Genomic DNA, 18,605 nt, shown 5'->3' with positions numbered 1-18,605 from the left:
TCACAAGTGAATAAAATCTGTAATTTGTAGATCAATGCCTCCTGACAAATATTATACATGAGAAAGACAATTTGTATGAATACCGAATTATCACAACAGGCTCTCTCCACGCAGGACAGGACATAATGGGAAATTTTCCCATCAAGGCTTGCAGAGAGCAATGAAATTGTCCCTATAGTAAGATTTCTTTTTACTTCCTGTACATCTGGTAGGTACCAGAACTAAATGTAAGGGAAAGCTAACCAATGGGGACAGAGAGAGCATTCAAAAAAGGACAATAATCCTATACCCCCTCACCCAAGCCATTCTAGAATTAAACCTTTTTGGCTGCAGTTAGGCTTTAAATAAGTAAAGGCCAACAGAGCTAGTATGGGGGGAGGCAGGTGGAGCAGCTGTTTGGGGACGCTGGGAGCTCAGGCAGCTCCCTTCTTCTTGCCTCAGTACCAGGAGTGACTGCAGTGTCACTCCTGTCAGCAGGGCTCTTTTTTCTTTCAATAGATTTTTACTGAAAAAGTTTTTATGTTTAGAAGATACAGTTGCAACCACAGTCATGAATACATGTAGAAGTATGAAATCAATGACTGACAAATCAAATACGGTTGTGCGTAAAACCGTAACAAATGTCAAGATAACTGACATTGCAGAAGGTACAACATTCATGTAGCCAGGCTCTTTTTATCTGGAGCCCAGTGACACCAACCTCCCTGGCAATTGCTCTGTGCTCCCCACTGTAATTTTTTGTAAACACAGAAGCCAGCTTCCTTTGCTGGCTTCTTTTACATATCAAATAAGTGTAGTGTTACCAATTCCTTCTTAAAATTGACTAAGAAGAAATCCTTTTATTACTGTGCTGGTTCAATGCACACAAACAATATATAATTACCAACCATCTAAAGATGATAATGGTTGCTGATACTGAGCACTATATGTATAGAGCCAAATTAATAGTGACCAGTAAAATATTAAAAATTAGCAAGGATGATAACAATGTTATCCAGAGTAAAAAAGAAGGATTGACTTTGACAAAGCACGAATCTGTGCAAAACATGTTGTCATAGCAACTAGGTCTTGGTGGTCCGCCACCGACACTCTGGCTTCTCTGTCCATCCATCAGCATCCATCTGCCGGTTTCTGCGCTTCACTTACGTCACATCCGGTGCACGCCGACATTATTTCTGGTGTGCAAGGGTCAACCGAGGCGGCATCCTGTTCTGTGAGTGGTTCCATCTCACATTTGGTGACCTATCTTCCAGTAGAGCAGCCCACAGGATTCCTCTCTAGTGCCTTCTGCAACCTGGTCTGGAGGTACCTGTTTCCTCAGCAGCAAGCCCATTTTATTGACCACATTCACACATTTGGGCTATACCACCTACTTTTTCCTTCATTTACATTGGACATATGACTATGAACAATGGTTTTAATTCCTTTCAAGTGGATAATAAAATCCTTCTTTTTTACTCTGGATAACATTGTTATCATCCTTGCTAATTTTTATTACTTTACTGGTCACTATTAATTTGGCTCTATACCAATAGCGCTCAGTATCAGCTACTGTTCTATTCACATATGTCTCCTATAGTTGATTGAGCAGCTGTGGTTATAGAGCTCATTTTTGGTTACCAGCACCCAAGAAGTTTGTAAAAAAAATTTTAAATATGATAATGGAAAGTGAGATCGGGGGAGGAGCTTTTTTAGTGGTTTTCCTTCCAATGACACCAATGACATAGGAAAATTTTTTCCTCACAGTGACACCAGCAATGAAAGAACATTTTTCTGTTTAGTGACACCATCAGACACATTTTTCCCTTCGGTGATATCACTAACTCAGAGACATTGTTTTCATTTCAGCGACCAACCCAGGGATATTTTTTCCTTTCACTACTGTTAGCACTGATTTTAAACCGTTCCCTGCAGTGTACCACAAACATTGGTACTATTGCAATGCATGCCTAAAACATTACATACATTTTGGCACTTACCACTATTGGTCTTCTCCATCCAATGGGGGGAAGGGGGGTGGCCACTAGGTGGGAGGAGTAGCTGGTGAGGTGCTGGATACGCAGTGTCACATCCTTGCCCTGGGCATTGGTTGACCATGACCTGGCAAGGCCAACTTCATATGTATTCCCCATGAGAATTTATCTCAATGCCTATGTTATGCAATAGATTTGTTTTTCAGGTTGTTATCATTTCAGACAAGTATTAAAACTCCAAGTTCAGAAAAACTAAACAAAAGCATGTTTTTTAATTCCCATGTCAAGGTTTTTATTTTTTTTGTTTGCGTCCCGTTGTTTTCCCTTTATTTGCTTTTGCTGTCCCAAAAACACAACAGGAAGTAAGGGGAAATCTCTTCACAGTAAAGGGAAATCTCCTCTAAGTTGTCACTGGAACAGATGTCCCATTGGAAGATTTCCCCTCACCTCCTGTGTTTGTTGTAACTTTACCATTTTGGATTTCCCATCCTGTTCTTTCCTGGTGACAATGGTCACCACAACAAATAGAGAAGGTGACCTTCCTCAGTGGGTACACAGATAGCAATATAATCCTGATAGTGGATCTAGCTCTTCTTCACTCCATCCAAACTAAAAATGTTTTGGCTTTAGATACACTTTAATGTATATTTTCTAAGCAGTATGGGTGCAGCTTATATGTAAATGTATATTCCAATGCTACTAAAACATCAGTAGTAACAGCACACACTATAAAACTAACTGCACAGCTAAGTGACAACATCCCTTCAAAGCCACTGACCCTCAAGGCTTGTATATCATGTTAACACTGTGCTTGACATGAAATCTGTTCCTTACACATGGGATGTCAAAGTTCTCCATCTGCTTTAGCTCATTTTTCTATTGCGTTTCCTTACATAGCTCAGCCAAGATGTAGACACATGCACAGCCTGCCTTAAAGTCCACATCACAAACACAAAAAGAAAGGTGACATTCCTGAAGGCTTGTTCCAGGAAAATATAATACATGTTGAGATCAGCAAGATCCATAATATCTAGAACATCACCAAGGAAAGTTTCTTGATAGATGAACCATAAAAGAAGTCATAGGGTATTCTGTCAGAGCAACTGTGAAACTGTATACTAGAAAAGGCCTGAGCCTGCAAATTTTTGCAGTGCCTTGTTTGGAGTCCTAGTAAGCACAGCTACTGTTCTCCTTTAGCCTCGTTGTGTCCTCTCTTATCCTCATTCTACAGACTGTGAGGCTCTGTGTGCAGGCAGATATCTGTGAGTAGTATATGAAATTTGTAATATTATGTTTGGTAATGTGTGGTTGTAATTATGATCAGCAGGTCTTGTTGAGGATGGGCACAATTTGTCCAGGACTGAAGCAGACACGTATCCTAGCTATTCCACTCAGTTGTCTGTAGGAATTTAAAGACATGACTTTCTTTTTCCTTTTTTATAAGTCTTCGGCAAAACTTCAGAGGCGTTTATATAAGTTTGTAAAAAGAAAACTGTAGCAAGATAGCAAGCCAACAATCAGTTTCATGTGGTTGGTTTACTAGAGCCCAGATGCCCAATCTGGTACCCAGGGGCAGCATGTGGCCCCTTGGCATTTATTGTGCGGCTCCTGAAACCCCTGTAAATGGTAGTCTGTGTTTTTTCTATCTATATATTTGCTTTGGCCAATGAAGGAAAAACACTCTTAAGACCAACTTCTAGTAGTTAAATTGTTTGTTTTTTTTCTTTTGCGCTACCTTACATTTTGGTGCTGTTCTTCCCTTTTAATTGTTATGATTTGTTTTCCTGTAATATTTTATAGTGGATCTTGTTGAGAAAAATATTGAATTGTGCACAAGTCATTTTTCAGGGTGCTGTATGGAGCACAATGTGGAAGCATTGACTAATAAATGTTTCCTATAGCAGTGATTTCTAATAGTCATATGTATGTGTCTCCAGTCTCCTGAAGCATGTCCCGAATCTTCAAATTCTAAAGCATGCCTGTAGTTTCCGACAGCTTACAGCAGCATTATGTTTAATGAAAATTTTGCTTGGCCATTTGGTGAAGTTTGGGTATACACTTGGGGCCCCATACAGCAGCAAAATTGATCTCCATTGGTGTACAGAGTCTACACTCTACCTGTTGAGCTTTGTAAAGTGTATGTTTTTGTTAAAGCAGACCTCCATCCTTAAGTATATGTTATGTTGCCCTGCCTCCTGCCCCTGAGCTCCTCCTCTCACACTTGCATATATATATGTATATTTTTGGGGTCCTTTGTGAGCTCTTCAACAAATCTGCTCTCAAGCAGGTTTCTCCAAATATAACCACACTCTTCTTTACACCTAATATGTTCAACTAAAATAAATGCATAAAATAAATGGGGGTTTAAGTTTAAGGGTAATACACTATCATAAGTTTATATTTTTGAGGTTTATGAAGATTTTGGAAGATTCAATTTTGGATGTCTGAAAAAGGATACGAGTGTGTTAGAGGATTTTGAAAGAATTTTCTTCAAAGACACTTTTGGACATTTTTACTTTTGGACTATTTTCCTATATTTAGATTTTTTGGGGGATTTATTGATCTATTTTTATTTATTTTATGCATGTATTTTAGTTGGACATATTAGGTGTAAAGAAGAGTGTGGTTATATTTATTCATACTTTAAAGGGTGAAAGTTTACTTTTCTTTTGGGTGTAGTAGGTTTCATTAGTGACAAAGTGCAGATTTCTGCTGATAGGTTTCTCCAAATGTCTGTGCATGTGAGGGTTTCCCCATCTTTTTTTTTCCCGACTTCTTTTTATTGAGTTTTCTATGTACAGAGGTACAAAACAGAGCTATTTAGGCATACTCTGGCTCACAGTTGACAAAAGAAGAAAACATAACTTAAGTAACTATTAAATGCACTCCATTCACAACAGTAACCTGAGAGCAGGGGCGGACTGACCATTTGGAAACTCGGGCACTGCCTGAGGGCCCGGAGTCAGTAGGGGGCCCCATGAGATGCCCCTGGTACCTTTTTCATAGGCTTTTTTGAGTTTGGGCAAGGACATGGGGGTCCCATGATCCCCTATTGCCCGGGAGCCCCATGAGTTGTCAGTCCGCCCCTGCCTGAGAGTGTACATGAGTCACATCATTACTACATAAATGCATCCCCTGGGATCTCGAAATTTGCCCTACCCTCAACCAAATACATCCCCTTTTCATGGTACAGGAGAACCTGCGAATCAGGGAGAACCCCACATACATCAACATTTCAACCTACTGGAATCAACTCAAAGGGTGTAGTTCCTGAGAGGCAGGAGTGGAAGGAGAATTGAGCCAAATGCCCCAAAGCTTGGAGAATTGTTTTGAACAACCCCTAGACATGTATATATATTTGTATAGTGGAATGGTCAAACTGACCAGGTGCTTCCAACAACAAAAGTGGGGGTTAAAGGAGACTTCTACTTGAGAATTATAGCTTTCCTTGTATAATATAGGAGAAGACCTAACAAGGTTCTGAGTGCCTTTGTAGGGGCCAATGTGTTACCCAGTCACAAAATACACCTATCCAAGGTTAATGCAGCTGGGGATAGTTGTTAATGTGGAAATGAAATGAGTCAGTTCACCCCAAAATATCTGATTCAAAGAACAAGTCCAGAACACATCGGAGAAATCTCTGAAGTTTATCTTTAACTTAGCAAATATATTGAGACTGAGTTCTTTTCAATAATCCAATAATGTGCAAGCAAACTTTTAGTTTTTTTTTTCATTTCTGTTTGAGTATTCCAAGTAAATACAGCTTCACTTTAATTACAATGCTACAGTAAATTAATATTTTCTCCAAACATGTATCAGAAGAAACTGTTATCTTTCCAAAGAGGATCCAGAATTGATCACATACATGACCAAATATCACTGGTTGTAGCAAATATCTTGCCCAGTATACGGTGAATGTTTGAGGTGTAAGCATTTATATTTTGTTCTTATTAGAGGTTTTTATTATTTTCTGTGTACCCAAAGCAGAGATTTCCTATTATGTTCTGTCACAGTGTCAATGTGTCAGAAGTGATGGGAAATCGGTAAAATGAATAGAGACAGCAAAATAAACCATTTTTTGGAGAGTGGGAAAATTTTTCAAAACAGCATTAACCTATTCTTCTCAATAATAGTTTGGTACCATGGGCAAAAGCTCCACTTGACCTAACCTACATAAAACAACGTTTTGCTTATGAGTTCTGAAGCGATCAAGGAGATGCTGGACTGTCTCCTATAGAAAAAGGAACAAGGGATGTGATTGATTAATTATTATTATTATTATACAGGATTTATATAGCGCCAATGGTTTGCTCAGCGCTTTACATTATGGTGGGAGACAATACAGTAACAATACAGTTCAATACAAGAGGAATTTGAGGGCTCTGCTCCTTGGAGCTTACAATCTAGGATTAATATGTATAGTAGTCCTCCTAAAGTCTCTTAGCTGTCTTGTTGTTTGTACCAAAAATACCTTGTACCACTTGTCCTTGAACTTGTCTTTAGGATCCACAGTGATGGTCTCCATATTTGGCATTGACAATCGTCATTATGTTTTATTAGTTGATACAGGCAGTAACTTCTCTTTTACAAAGAGCATTTTCCTGTTTTATGATCCTAACCTGGCTTAGAATATTATGGTACTAATTAAATAATATTATGTGAGATTACCATTTCTACAGGTAATGGGAAAAATTAACACAGGGAAAGTTGCCTCTTAGACTAATGCCACCTATAGGCATCTAATACTATATAAGCAAAGATCACGCTGGTAGAGCTAAAAGAAGAAGCTGGCAAAAACAGTTAGATTGTATACACACTTATATATATAAAATTGCTGCACTATATTAAGTGACAACTAATAAATCGTATGTGCATAATAATCAAAGTGATGCATATAATAAAAGAAAAATTGAGTGTAAAATAAAATGAAATTCGTTGTCCCAATGGTGTTGGAAATCAAATAAAGCAGCAATAGTGTTCAAAATAAAAAACAAAATAGGTACAGAACTCTTGCTCTTCCACGACCTTCAAGCACCAGCATGCACCACCATCATAGGTTTAAGGGACTCTGCACCTCCGCAACGGACACAGTAATTCCTCCACATTGCCACATAAAAACTGTCAGGAATTAATGGTAAACTTGGTATCATTTCCACATCCCTTCATTTAGTCAATGCGACATCATGTTCAATGATGTGGAAGTCCCAATAGTATCATGAAAAAAAGACAGAGAAGCTCACATAGTGTAAAAACATAAAACAATATTTATTGTAAAATGTATTCTAACCACCCACAATTAAAACCATGAACAAGTGCTTGTATGTACACTGCTCAAAATAATTAAAGGAACACTTTTTAATCAGAGTATAGAATCAAGTCAATTAAATGTCTGTGATATTGATCTGGTCAGTTAAGTAGCAGAGGGGGTTGTTAATCAGTTTCAGCTGCTTTGGTATTAATGAAATTAACAACAGGTGCACTAGATGGGCAACAATGAGATGACCCCCAAAACAGCAAAGGTTTTACAGCTAGAGGCCACTGACATCTTTTTCCCTACTCATCTTTCTGACTGTTTTTCACTAGTTTTGCATTTGGCTAGGGTCACTGTCACTACTGGTAGCATGAGGTGATACCTGGAACCCTACAGATCCAACATCAATACACGCCATTGCCAGAAGGTTTTCTGTGTCTCCCAGCACAGTCTCAAGAGCATGGAGGAGATTCCAGGAGACAGGCACTCTAGGTACTCTAGGAGAGCTGAATAGGACCATAAAAGGTCCTTAACCCATCAGCAGGACTGGTATCTGCTCCATTGTGCAAGGAGGAACAGGATGAGCACTGCCACAGCCCTACAAAATGACTTCCAGCAGGTCACTGTTGTGAATGTCTCCAACCAAACAATCAGAAACAGACTTCATGAGGGTGGCATGAGGGCCTGGCATACTCTAGTGGGCCCTGTGCTCATGGCCTGGCACCATAGAGCTCGATTTGGCATTTATTATTGAACATCAGAATTGGCAGGTCCTCCACTGGCGCCCTGTGCTTTTCACAAATGAGAGCAGGTTCACCCTGAGCACATGTGACAGTCGTAAAAAGGTCTGGAGAAGCCGTGGAGAACATTATGCTGCCTGTAACATCGTTCAGCATAACCGTTTTGGTGGTGGGTCAGTGATGGTCTGGGGAAGCATATCCATGGAGGGACGCGCAGACCTCTACAGGCTAGACAATGGCACCCTCACTGCCATTAGGTATCAGGATGAAATTCTTGGACCCACTGTCAGACCCTATGCTGGTGCAGTGGGTTCTGGGTTGCTCCTGGTGTACGACAATGCCCGGCCTCATGTGTCGAGAGTATGCAGGCAGTTCCTGGAGGATGAAGGAATTGATACCATTGAATGGCCCCCACGCTTGCCTGACCTAAATCCAATAGAACACCTCTGGAATATCATGTTTTGGTCCATCCAACGCTGCCAGGTTGCACGTCAGACTGTCCAGGAGTTCAGTGATGCCCTGGTCCAGATCTGGGAGGAAATACCCCAGGACACCACCCATCGTCTCATTAGGAGCATACCCTGAGCATACAAACAGCATTAGGAGCATACAAACTACTGAGTACCATTTTGAGGTGCTGCAATTAAATTTAAGCAAAATGGAGTAGCCTGCTGCATCATTTTTTCACTTTGATTTTCGACGTGTCTTTGAATTCAGTCCTCTTTAGGTTGATAATTTTCATGTCCATTAAATGATGGTGCATCCTTACATTCCTAACACATTACCCAATCCATATCGGTATAGATATCCAGCATGATATTTTTCCCCATTGAGATCTGATGTGTTTTCAAAGTGTTCCTTTAATTTTTTAAGCAGTGTATATAAATACTGGTCCCAAGAGACAAGTCAGTTCCCTTCCTTGTGTTGGACTGCCTGACAATTGATGCGATGTCACATTGACTATATGGCGGGATGTAGAAACGACAGCAAGTTTACCATTAAGTCCTGATGTTTTTTTTGTGGCAATGTTGAGGAGTTAATGTGTCTGTTGCAGATGATTCATTAAATCCCACACTCTTTTGTCTCTTCTTTAACAAAAGAGTCCACGTGTCCCGGTAAGAGTCCCTTAAACCTATGGTGGTGGTGCATGCTGGTGCTAGAAGGATGTGGAAGAGCAAGAATTCTGTTACTATAGTGTTTTTGATTTTGAACACTATTGGGTCTTTATTTGATTTCCAACATTGTCCCCATTGGGACTTTGAGTTCATTTTTATTTTTCACTCAATGTTTCTTTTATTATATTCATTCACTTTGAATATTATGTACACATGACTTATTAGTTGTCATTTAATATAGTGTGGCATATTTATACAGTATATATAAGTGTGTATACAATCTATCTAACTGTTTTTGCCAGCTGCTTCTTCTTTATACTCCTATAGGCACCTGCCTTTTGTGCCTAATGGTGTATTCAACCCTGGGTACAGATAATTAAGAGAATGATACTTTTAGGTGTCAGCTTTAGGTTGAGTATAGTATACAGAGTTTCTGCACAGTGGGAAGAATTTACTAAAATAAATGAACAAAAGCATAGATAAATCAATTTGCTGCACTTGTATTGTGAGTTCACACAAGTGTGCAGATGTAGACCTATGCAGTGAACGTGATTCCTACACCCTACTTGATACATTTTCTTTACTCGTAGTCTATGGTCCCATCCGAGGGATACTGGGTTTGATTTACTAAAGCAAATATAGATAGCCCCCTACATATGAACCTTCAAGCTGCGAACTATCATTAGTGCGTTTGCTGGTCCATACATTCTTATGCATGCATCCTCTACAAGTGGTTGTGCTTATGTATGCTTTACTGTATACAGTACTAAAGCTTTATTTTAACCATTTTTGCCCATGTATTATTTGTGTGAAATGTGTTATAAACCTATTAAAGTCATTTATTGTGCCAATTGTATTGGTTGGTACCTAGGCTAACTTTGTTGGACTTACAAATTGGACTTACAACATGCTCTCGGAATGGAACTCTTTCATATTGTAGCTTGTTTTTTTAAAGGAAATTTACTCCAGGGCTTAGTGAAGATGGTGAAATTTCAGTTTGCAAACAATACCCAATCATGTGCAAGAAAATAAAAAAAAAACACATTTTTGCCTGCACATGATTGAATGTGAGTCAGATGAGCTTCACCTCATTTACAAAGCTCTGGGGAAAATTCCCTTGCAACATACAACTTCCCCTGAAAACTGCCTTTAGTAAATCAACCCCATTGTATTACTCTTGTCTTTGTCGCCTTCATAGGAATGGAAGTATCAGTTTGTCCAGTGGGGGCACAGACAACAATAAAATTCCAAAACTTCCATACTCTATCCAAAACTTAAAAACAAAGTTCTGGTTGGAGGCTTTACTCCCACTAATGGCTTTGGGGAAATGATTGCAGGTCCCAGCACTGACATTTTGATGCCCTGCTTTGTTCCTGCTGTCTTCCAACACAGCAACTAATTGCAAATTTTAATAGATACTTATAATTAGCTGTTTCAGTGAAGATATGCAAGGACTGAGCTTTCTTCATTATTGATATTATTAATAAGTGGTGTCAGCTGTGAATCGTTATGCAGTATGTGCAACTGGAGATAGAGCACATAGGCTTTATTCTGTACAGTCTGTACAGTAGTGTGTGTCTGTTGTCAACAGCCTAGCCAACTTTTGATCACTGTTCCAAACAGCAGAAGAGAAATGTTGTTGGGTCATGGACCTGTCCATAATTGCCAGAGATCTTGGTAGATGGGGAAGCAGCATTTGTTTTTCTCCAGGAAAAAATATTAACATAAAATTCTGAGATTACTGTAAAGCTTGTCATTTGCGCATGAAAGAGTAATGAGTTTGGATAAGTAATACAGCAGCTGCTTGTGTGTTGTTAGCACTTGCTTGGGCCATTGAGGCTGTCCACCTGCATCATGTCTCATTCTGACCATAACTCCATCATAAAATTCTGCATCTTTTCATCTACTTTATCTGCTTCTAACTGCTGTTGTGGGAATATATTATTAAGACAAGATTTATTCTGCACGTAGTCATGTGTCTTTACCATATATCAATAACTTGATAAGTTAGGTTTTTAAATGGGAATTTTTATTCCGAGCATTTTTAGATGTCCATGTCAAAGTGATCGGTATTTTTATTGAGTATTAATATTTTAAAACTTTTGCTCTGCATGTAGTTTTACATATTTAGTCATTATGTGTACAAGTACACAGTGGTTGTACTTTTTTTCTTCTCCCTTCTCAGTGTAAGTTTGTACTGTCATGCACCTGTCACATCTCCCTACTACCGGGGTGAAGGTATCCAGAGACGCCGTTTATCCATTGCTGCGGGTCTCCTCCCGGGCATGCATTTTTAATTGGATCTGCTCCTTTGATGTTCCTGGCTCTGGTGCCCTTCATCTGCCGTACTCGCTGAGAGATTTTAAGATATAAGTTTCCTTTGGAATAAAGTATTATTGCTCTTATCTACACTGACCTGGTGTCCTGCTTGTCATTCTTTTCATACCACTGTGAGATCCCCCTGTCTTTGATGAGCAGCTGCCGGTCCGCTTGTGTATTCCATAGCCTTTATGGTCCTTCCAGGGGCGGGCTGACAACTTATGAGGCCCCCAGGCAATACGGGATCATGGGGCCCCTGTGTCCTTGCCCAAACTGAAAAAAGCCTATGAAAAAGGTACCAGGGGCATCTCAGGGGGCCCCCTACTGACCCCGGGCCCTCGGGCAGTGCCCAAGTTTCCAAATGGTCAGTCCGCCCCTGGGTCCTTCTACCAGCATATTCATCGGACAGACATGCTGATTACTACACTCTGAACACACCGATTCCACCTGGATATTTGCTCTCCATCCATCCATCCGCGGACTGGTTTTATTTATTTTATTTCTTTAATTATTTTATTCCTTTTATTATTTTTAAATTTGTTCACATTTTGATACCATTTATTTTATTTATAATTGGTATTTCCATCTTCTGTATGAACGCTGAAGGTTGTTCATTTATTAATGATCATCTCTTATGCTAAGTTTGTACTGTCATTGAGCATATACTGTAAATACAGTGTGTATGTATACACACAATAGGGGACCTGGTTTTAATTCCCACCAGGGACTCTATCTGAATGTCCATGTTTTAGAAGACCCAAAAACATGGAAGGTCAATTGGCTTCCACCCATAAATGGCCATTCTTTGACATGGATACTAGATCATATGTCCAGCAGATTTAATGAGTGAATCAGATTGGTTGGCATCATAGATTTGCCCTGGAAAGTTTGGTATGTACATAAGACTTCATGAACTGGACCAGGAAAGGGGGTGTAAGCTCTACAGAGATCAGAATGTGATGCTGGGAGTTGATGGATGATGTTTTTATTCCTGTCTATTTATTTCCAAAGGTTGGCACATATATCACACAATTAAATGACAAACATATCAGCAATACTTGCAGACCTTTATTTTTACACAAGTACAGACAAAGACAAGGACACTTTAATTACAGGTGTGCAGGAAGAAGCTTGCATTGTGCACCTTTTCCCCAGACACTCGAAGGTTTAGGGTGGAATTACTCGCTTTCTCCCTTCTGCAGGAAAAATGTTTGGTCAGTAAAATGAGTATCATTCAGAATTATTATATGGATATGACAATAAAGCCAGACATGATATAAAAGAGACCAAGAATTGGTTTTAAATGTTAAATATCAAACGGATTTTATAGCAGATAGGTATATAATTGATTTATACCTAAATAATATGAATACACTGAGATAGAAAAAGAACAAAGATAGAAAGAGAGAGAAATTTAGATGGGGAGAGATAGATGGTAGGTAGATAGATAGATAGATAGATAGATAGATAGATTGATTTGGTCATTCTTACCTTTCCACTGATGTCTCGGCTCTTGGCTCTGAGCTTGTTCACTTGGGACTCTGCAATGTCAGCTCTTTCCTCGGCTTCTTCCAGCTCATGTTGGACTTTTCTGAAGCGGGCCAGGTGGGCATTGGCCTGTTCCTCCTTCAAACAAATGATTGACACAGTTAAGTGATACAGTATTACCTGCAAACATTTTTTGTAAGCTTTTTGTTTCTTGGTTGATTGTGTACAGCATTTTTTTCATTTGTGTCACTTTAGTGTTGAAGAGGCATACATGGGAATGTGCACTAAAGTTCATGAACTGTTCTGCACTGCTAAAAGATAAAGATAACTCAACAGTGAACCAGAATCAGTGTTTACATCTTCAGATTGAGGAACCTAAGTGTATGTTGTGCGAGTGTCAAAGGATGTTCCTTAAGGAATGCAAGCTCACTGGTGACTGTACTGATCAACTTACAGATTCCTCAGCTTGTCTTTTGTAAGCTTTGACCTTCAGTTGGAGTTTGTCCACCAGATCCTGGAGTCTCAAGACATTTTTCTTGTCCTCTTCATTCTGAGAAAACAAATACAAGTATATTGTTTTACAGATTGCTTTCCATTCAATTGTGGACTGTTCACAATTGAATTGTCATGCTACAAACTATCCCCTCTTTACTCTACATTAAACTAGCAGACAAAATATTTGGAATCTTGGTAATATACCTGGTAAGTTAACTCTTTCACTCTTCTCTCATACTTGCGGACTCCCTTTATGGCGTCTGTTCCACGTTTCTGCTCATTATCAAGTTCATTTTCCAGCTCACGCACCTTTAAAAGACACAAATTTAATGTTCGTACCTAAAAGCATTGTGTACAAAGCAGGACAAGATTAAGAAAAGCAGCAGTTTACTACTGAATATTATAGGTCAGAAGGAGAGGATCAGCTAGAAGAGGATGGGTTGGTAAATAGATTGAAAAGACAGAAAATATTACAGATGTTTGAGGTCATTCAAAAAAGTGTAGAGTATGGATTAGGTTGCAAATCAAAATAAGAAAAGGCTCTTAATAACACAATTTAAAACTGCTGTTTAAAAAAAACAGTTATTTACTCATTAAATATAAAATAATTTTTAAATGCAAGTTAGAGCATAATAAGTACCTTATACTTGGTATGGGTCAATACTAAGGGACAATCAGATGTGCTGTATGCAACTGTGCTTACAGGGAACATGCTGGCATGCAGAATGGGCAGAGGTATACACTTATCAGTCTGTTACTGCTGATGCTCCTTTATAGCCCAATCACAGGATGGGGATAGGAAAGTGTTCAAGCTATATTGCTTAACAACAGTCAAATCACCAAAATCAGAGCTACAAAAGAACCACCTCACCCAAATCCATTATTTAAGTCTCCAACCAGGCTCAAAGAAATACCAGTCTTTTGACAAAAAAACCTCCCATATATTAATTTAACTACGTTACTAACAGTTTGCGTGTAGCTTTGGAACAGAATTCAGATTTACTGACCCTGGACTCCAGTTTCTGGAGTTGTTTCTTGCCACCCTTCATTGCCAACTGCTCTGCTTCATCCAAACGATGCTGCAGGTCTTTCACTGTTTGTTCAAGGTTCTTCTTCATTCTTTCCAAGTGGGCACTGGTGTCCTGCTCCTTCTTCAGCTCTTCTGCCATCATAGCAGCCTTTGGGCACATATTAAAACATTTACATTGTTATTGTTCCCAAAGATATCAACCTAACTAATTATATTGTTTGTATATTTTCACAGCAGAGTTCAGTACATACATCAGTGATGGCCTTCTTGGCTTTTTCTTCAGCATTTCTGGCCTCTTGCACAGATTCCTCAACTTCATTCTGCAGCTGGCTCATATCATTCTCTAACTTCTTCTTGGTGTTGATAAGGCTTGTGTTCTAAGGAGAAAGAAAGAAATTGTCTGTACGCCTGACCCATATGGTGACCACACTACAAATATGAAGTTCTATAGCCTTGAATATTAAAGGTTGAATAGTACTGATTAAAAAATTATATTCCTAGATTGTAAGCTCCAAGGAGCAGGGCCCTCGATCCCCTCATGTTTTGCATTGTATTGGTATTGTTCTGTCACATGTTTTGTCCCCCTTTGTAATGTACAGCGCTGAGCGAACTATTGGCACTTTATAAATACTGTATAATAATAATAATATTCCAACCCCCACTTTCCTCCCTCCCTAAATTGTTCAAACACATAGATTCGCCATAACCACCCTTATTTTGAGCACTTTCAACAGATAATAGCTAATTCCTCCATATAGGCCATTCCCACTGAGGGTGACCTGGCCTGCAGCAACTTTTATATTTATTTTATTTCCTCCCAACTCATCTTCACCTTGGTTATAGTCTATCGTTTCAGCCCCTTTACTGTCCTAATGACAGCAATCAGAGGCTCACAACAGGACCTCACAGACACAATACTCTTTGTTATCAGAAAGGCTGTGATCATGACTCTTCTGCGGACATCTCTCTACTGGCCTGGCTTAATGCTGAGGGTACCCTTTCAGCATCCAACTCTCATATATCACCATCCCTGTAGAAAAATCCCAAACTTAAGGAAGTTTATAAACATTTGGACTCCAGTTATTGGACCCACAGGGGTACAGTTTTCCTTCAAGCTAGAAAGGTTTAGGCTACTAAACTGGAAAAATCCTAACCCTGCTACATTATTGCAGGTATTCCACCAGATTAATGCAAAACCTCCTAAATTCAAATTCATCTACACCAGATGAGCACATAATAGATTTCACAAAATAAGGTACTTATGGCTAGGCTCCTTTGTGGCACAAAATGTTTGATGTGCCTCCTTTACATGTTTCTGTGTAGACTTTTATAGGAATACCCATGTATTTGTACTAGGGCTTATATCTTTTTGATATAGATTAACAGTGGATGGGGGGGACAGCAGGTATAAATGTTGTGTGAGTGCTTGTGTGAATGTTGTCTAAGTTTATGCCTTTTGCTTCCTTTTTAATTAAGTCTTGAGTGACCCATTACTTTCTTTATTATATGACAGTTGGCTCTATGTCATTGTTGTTTCCTCTTGTTATGAAAAATCAAACAAACATCTTAAAAATTTACTTCTGTACATAATATGTTGATTTTATAAAAAATGATGTATGTGTGTTCTTACCTGGGAGTGCAAGAGCTGGACTCGTTCACTTGCATCCAGGAGTTCTTGCTCGGCCACCTTGCGAGATCTTTCTGTTTGTTCCAGAGTAGTCCTGATTTCCTCAATCTCAGCCTGTTGCAGGTTGTTCCTGCGTTCCACCACAGCCAGCTGTTCTTTCAGGTCTTCTTGGCTCCTCAGGGCGTCATCCAGCTGCAGCTGGCTGTCCTAGATTTTAAAATGTACATTCTGTGTAAGCTATATATCAACTGGTTGTTTTTACCTGATTTTCTGAAGTGCTTTTTAATGTTTACCTTGAGTTGGGCTTGCACATTCCTGAGCTGTTTCTGCGCCTCAGCGGCTTGCCGGTTAGCATGGCTCAGCTGGATTTCCAGCTCATTCAGGTCACCTTCCATCTTCTTTTTAAGTCTCAGAGCATCATTCCTGCTTCTGATTTCTGACTCCAGTGTGGTCTGCATGGTTTCAATAACTCTCTGGCTGTTTCTCTTCAACTGTTCGATCTCCTCATCTTTCTCTGCAATTTTCCTGTCTATCTCAGATTTCAACTGATTCAATTCAAGCTGGATGCGGAGGATCTTGGATTCTTCATGTTCCAGAGATCCCTGTTAAAGCATATTCCGGTTTAATACTAAACTAAAAAAATGAAGCATTTTTTTTCTGGCAACATTAGAGGTCTCTATACCTCAGCTTCCTCTAAAGCTGCTTGCAAGTCGCTCTTTTCCTGTTCCACCAATTTCTTGGACTTTTCCAGCTCGTGTACAGTTTTTCCAGTCTCTCCAATTTGTTCAGTTAGATCTGAGATTTCCTCTGTTTAGAGATAAATAATGTGGTTACTTTCTGTTTCAAAGGTTCTTTTGTTGTTTCAAGGAAGTATAAAGAGTGATAATGAAGGAACAGTATCACACAGTCCAATTGCAAATACACATGTAATCACAAAAGACTCAGGACTCCATTAGCAGTGTTAAAAGGGTAAAGAATTTGCATCAACCTCAAAGAGGGAGCACATTTGAACTTAAGTTCAGGAGTAAAAGATAGTAGTCTCTAGTGGGATGCCAAATCTTAGGGAACAGAATGGAAATAATGTGGTTATTTTTTCATGATTTTCAAATCAATGTGGTTCTAAAGACTCAATGTTTTTTACCTTCATGCATTCTATGCATGGAGCACCAGCGGGGGACCCAAGCAGAGGAGGATTTGGGCTGCTCTGTACATAACCACTACACACAGCAGGTAAGTATAGACATGCTTGTTATTTTTTCTTTAAAAAAATAAGCCTTTAGAATCACTTTAATTGAAGCCAGTTTTTACAGAATTTGAAATTCAACATTACCACCTCAGAAAATATGCCAATACTTATTAGGAAACCATTTTAATTCCATAATAACATGCATAATTACTATCTGTATAACCAGAGTTTTCAGACCTCTAATAACTTTTATGGGCATTGCTAATATTTGCAATTTTTTTGTTGTCTTGTGTATAAATATGTGAGTCTTAGAAACATTATTGTTTCATGTTTGAAAAAGAAACAGAAACCTCTTATTTAAGGTCCTTACGTTGCAAGTTCTTGTTTTCTCGTTTGAGAGTTTCAAGCTGATCCAAAGATTCCTCATATGCGTTTTTCATCTTGAAGATCTCTGTGCTCATTGAGCGAGCATCCTTCTGAGCGGCTTCCAGTTCTGCCTGGCCCTCTTCATACTTCTGTTTCCATTCTGTCAGAACCTATTTAGTTGAAATAAATGTATTCAGATGAATCTAAACATTTAAAGGTATATAAAATTCAGAACCTGTCTCACCTTATAGGCTTTATTACCTTGTCAAAGTTCCTCTGTTTCTTATCCAGAGCTGCAGCTGCACTGTTTGCTCTCTCCACATCAACCATAAGATCCTCAACTTCAGCTTGTAGCCTCTGTTTGGTCTTTTCTAGAGAGGCACATTTGGAGTTCACAGCCTCCACTTGCTCCTCAGCTTCCTGCAGACGCTGAGCAAGTTTCTTCCTGTACGTAAAAAGTGGGAAAGTCTGTTTAGTATCTAGCCACATATATTAACCTTTGTTCCTGAACATTTAATATGGCACAAGCATACTTGGCCTCTTCCAGTTCCTCTGTGCGTTGAATGGCGTCAGTCTCATATTTGGTTCTCCATTGTGCAACTTCACCGTTAGCTTTGGACAGAGCTCTCTGAAGCTCAGCCTTTGCCTCCTGTTCCTCTTCATATTGCTCACGGAGCAAGTCACAGTCATGGCGGGATGATTGCAGGGCATGGGCAAGGGCATTCTTGGCCTGTGAACACATATCCGTTTATGCTGTTATACTAGAAATATATTTTTCTGATTTTGAGGTCAGACGTTTTAGTCATTAAGCAATCAAACTTTACTGTTTTTGGGGACCACATTAAAGTGGTAGTAAAGTATTTTTTTATGTTTTATGTACAGGTAAGCCTTTATAAAGGCTTATCTGTAGGTACTGTAAATATCTTCTAAACGTGCACCGTTTATTTACTTTAGTAGGGATGGCATGTTGTCCATTGAGAGAGCCGTGCTGCGGCTGAGACTCCAATGCACATGC

The 18,605-nt window shown here is 39.3% G+C and overlaps 1 protein-coding gene and 1 long non-coding RNA gene across 4 annotated transcripts in view; one reads left to right on the top strand and one right to left on the bottom strand.

The window, feature by feature from the left end:
- Window positions 1–18,605, top strand: part of LOC149463471 (uncharacterized) — a 149,133-nt gene that overhangs the window by 32,360 nt on the left and 98,168 nt on the right. For 2 of the 3 annotated variants that reach the window (XR_016312408.1, XR_016312409.1), the window contains exon 1: window positions 3,138–3,235. The exons of the other annotated variant lie outside the window; for it this stretch is intronic. This is a non-coding gene — a long non-coding RNA (uncharacterized LOC149463471). Of the gene's footprint in view, window positions 1–3,137; window positions 3,236–18,605 lie in introns of those variants that run through there. 3 annotated transcript variants of the gene reach the window in all.
- LOC149463472 (myosin-4-like) overlaps window positions 12,447–18,605 on the bottom strand; it is a 31,618-nt gene continuing 25,459 nt past the window's right edge. Inside the window, exons 29-40 of the mRNA XM_089675014.1 lie at window positions 18,124–18,320; window positions 17,852–18,035; window positions 17,595–17,760; window positions 16,721–16,845; window positions 16,332–16,640; window positions 16,042–16,245; window positions 14,663–14,788; window positions 14,389–14,559; window positions 13,586–13,690; window positions 13,341–13,436; window positions 12,890–13,024; window positions 12,447–12,594 (exon numbers count right to left, since the gene is read on the bottom strand). Coding sequence (XP_089531140.1) covers window positions 12,577–12,594; window positions 12,890–13,024; window positions 13,341–13,436; window positions 13,586–13,690; window positions 14,389–14,559; window positions 14,663–14,788; window positions 16,042–16,245; window positions 16,332–16,640; window positions 16,721–16,845; window positions 17,595–17,760; window positions 17,852–18,035; window positions 18,124–18,320 — 1,836 coding nt within the window. The 3' untranslated portion in view covers window positions 12,447–12,576. The remainder of the gene's footprint in view (window positions 12,595–12,889; window positions 13,025–13,340; window positions 13,437–13,585; window positions 13,691–14,388; window positions 14,560–14,662; window positions 14,789–16,041; window positions 16,246–16,331; window positions 16,641–16,720; window positions 16,846–17,594; window positions 17,761–17,851; window positions 18,036–18,123; window positions 18,321–18,605) is intronic.

This window comes from Staurois parvus, unplaced genomic scaffold (genome assembly GCF_062004578.1).
Source record: "Staurois parvus isolate SC_StPar_1 unplaced genomic scaffold, SC_StPar_1.0 ptg000154l, whole genome shotgun sequence".
Lineage (NCBI taxonomy): Eukaryota > Metazoa > Chordata > Amphibia > Anura > Ranidae > Staurois > Staurois parvus.
This window is presented reverse-complemented; position numbering and strand designations above follow the sequence as displayed.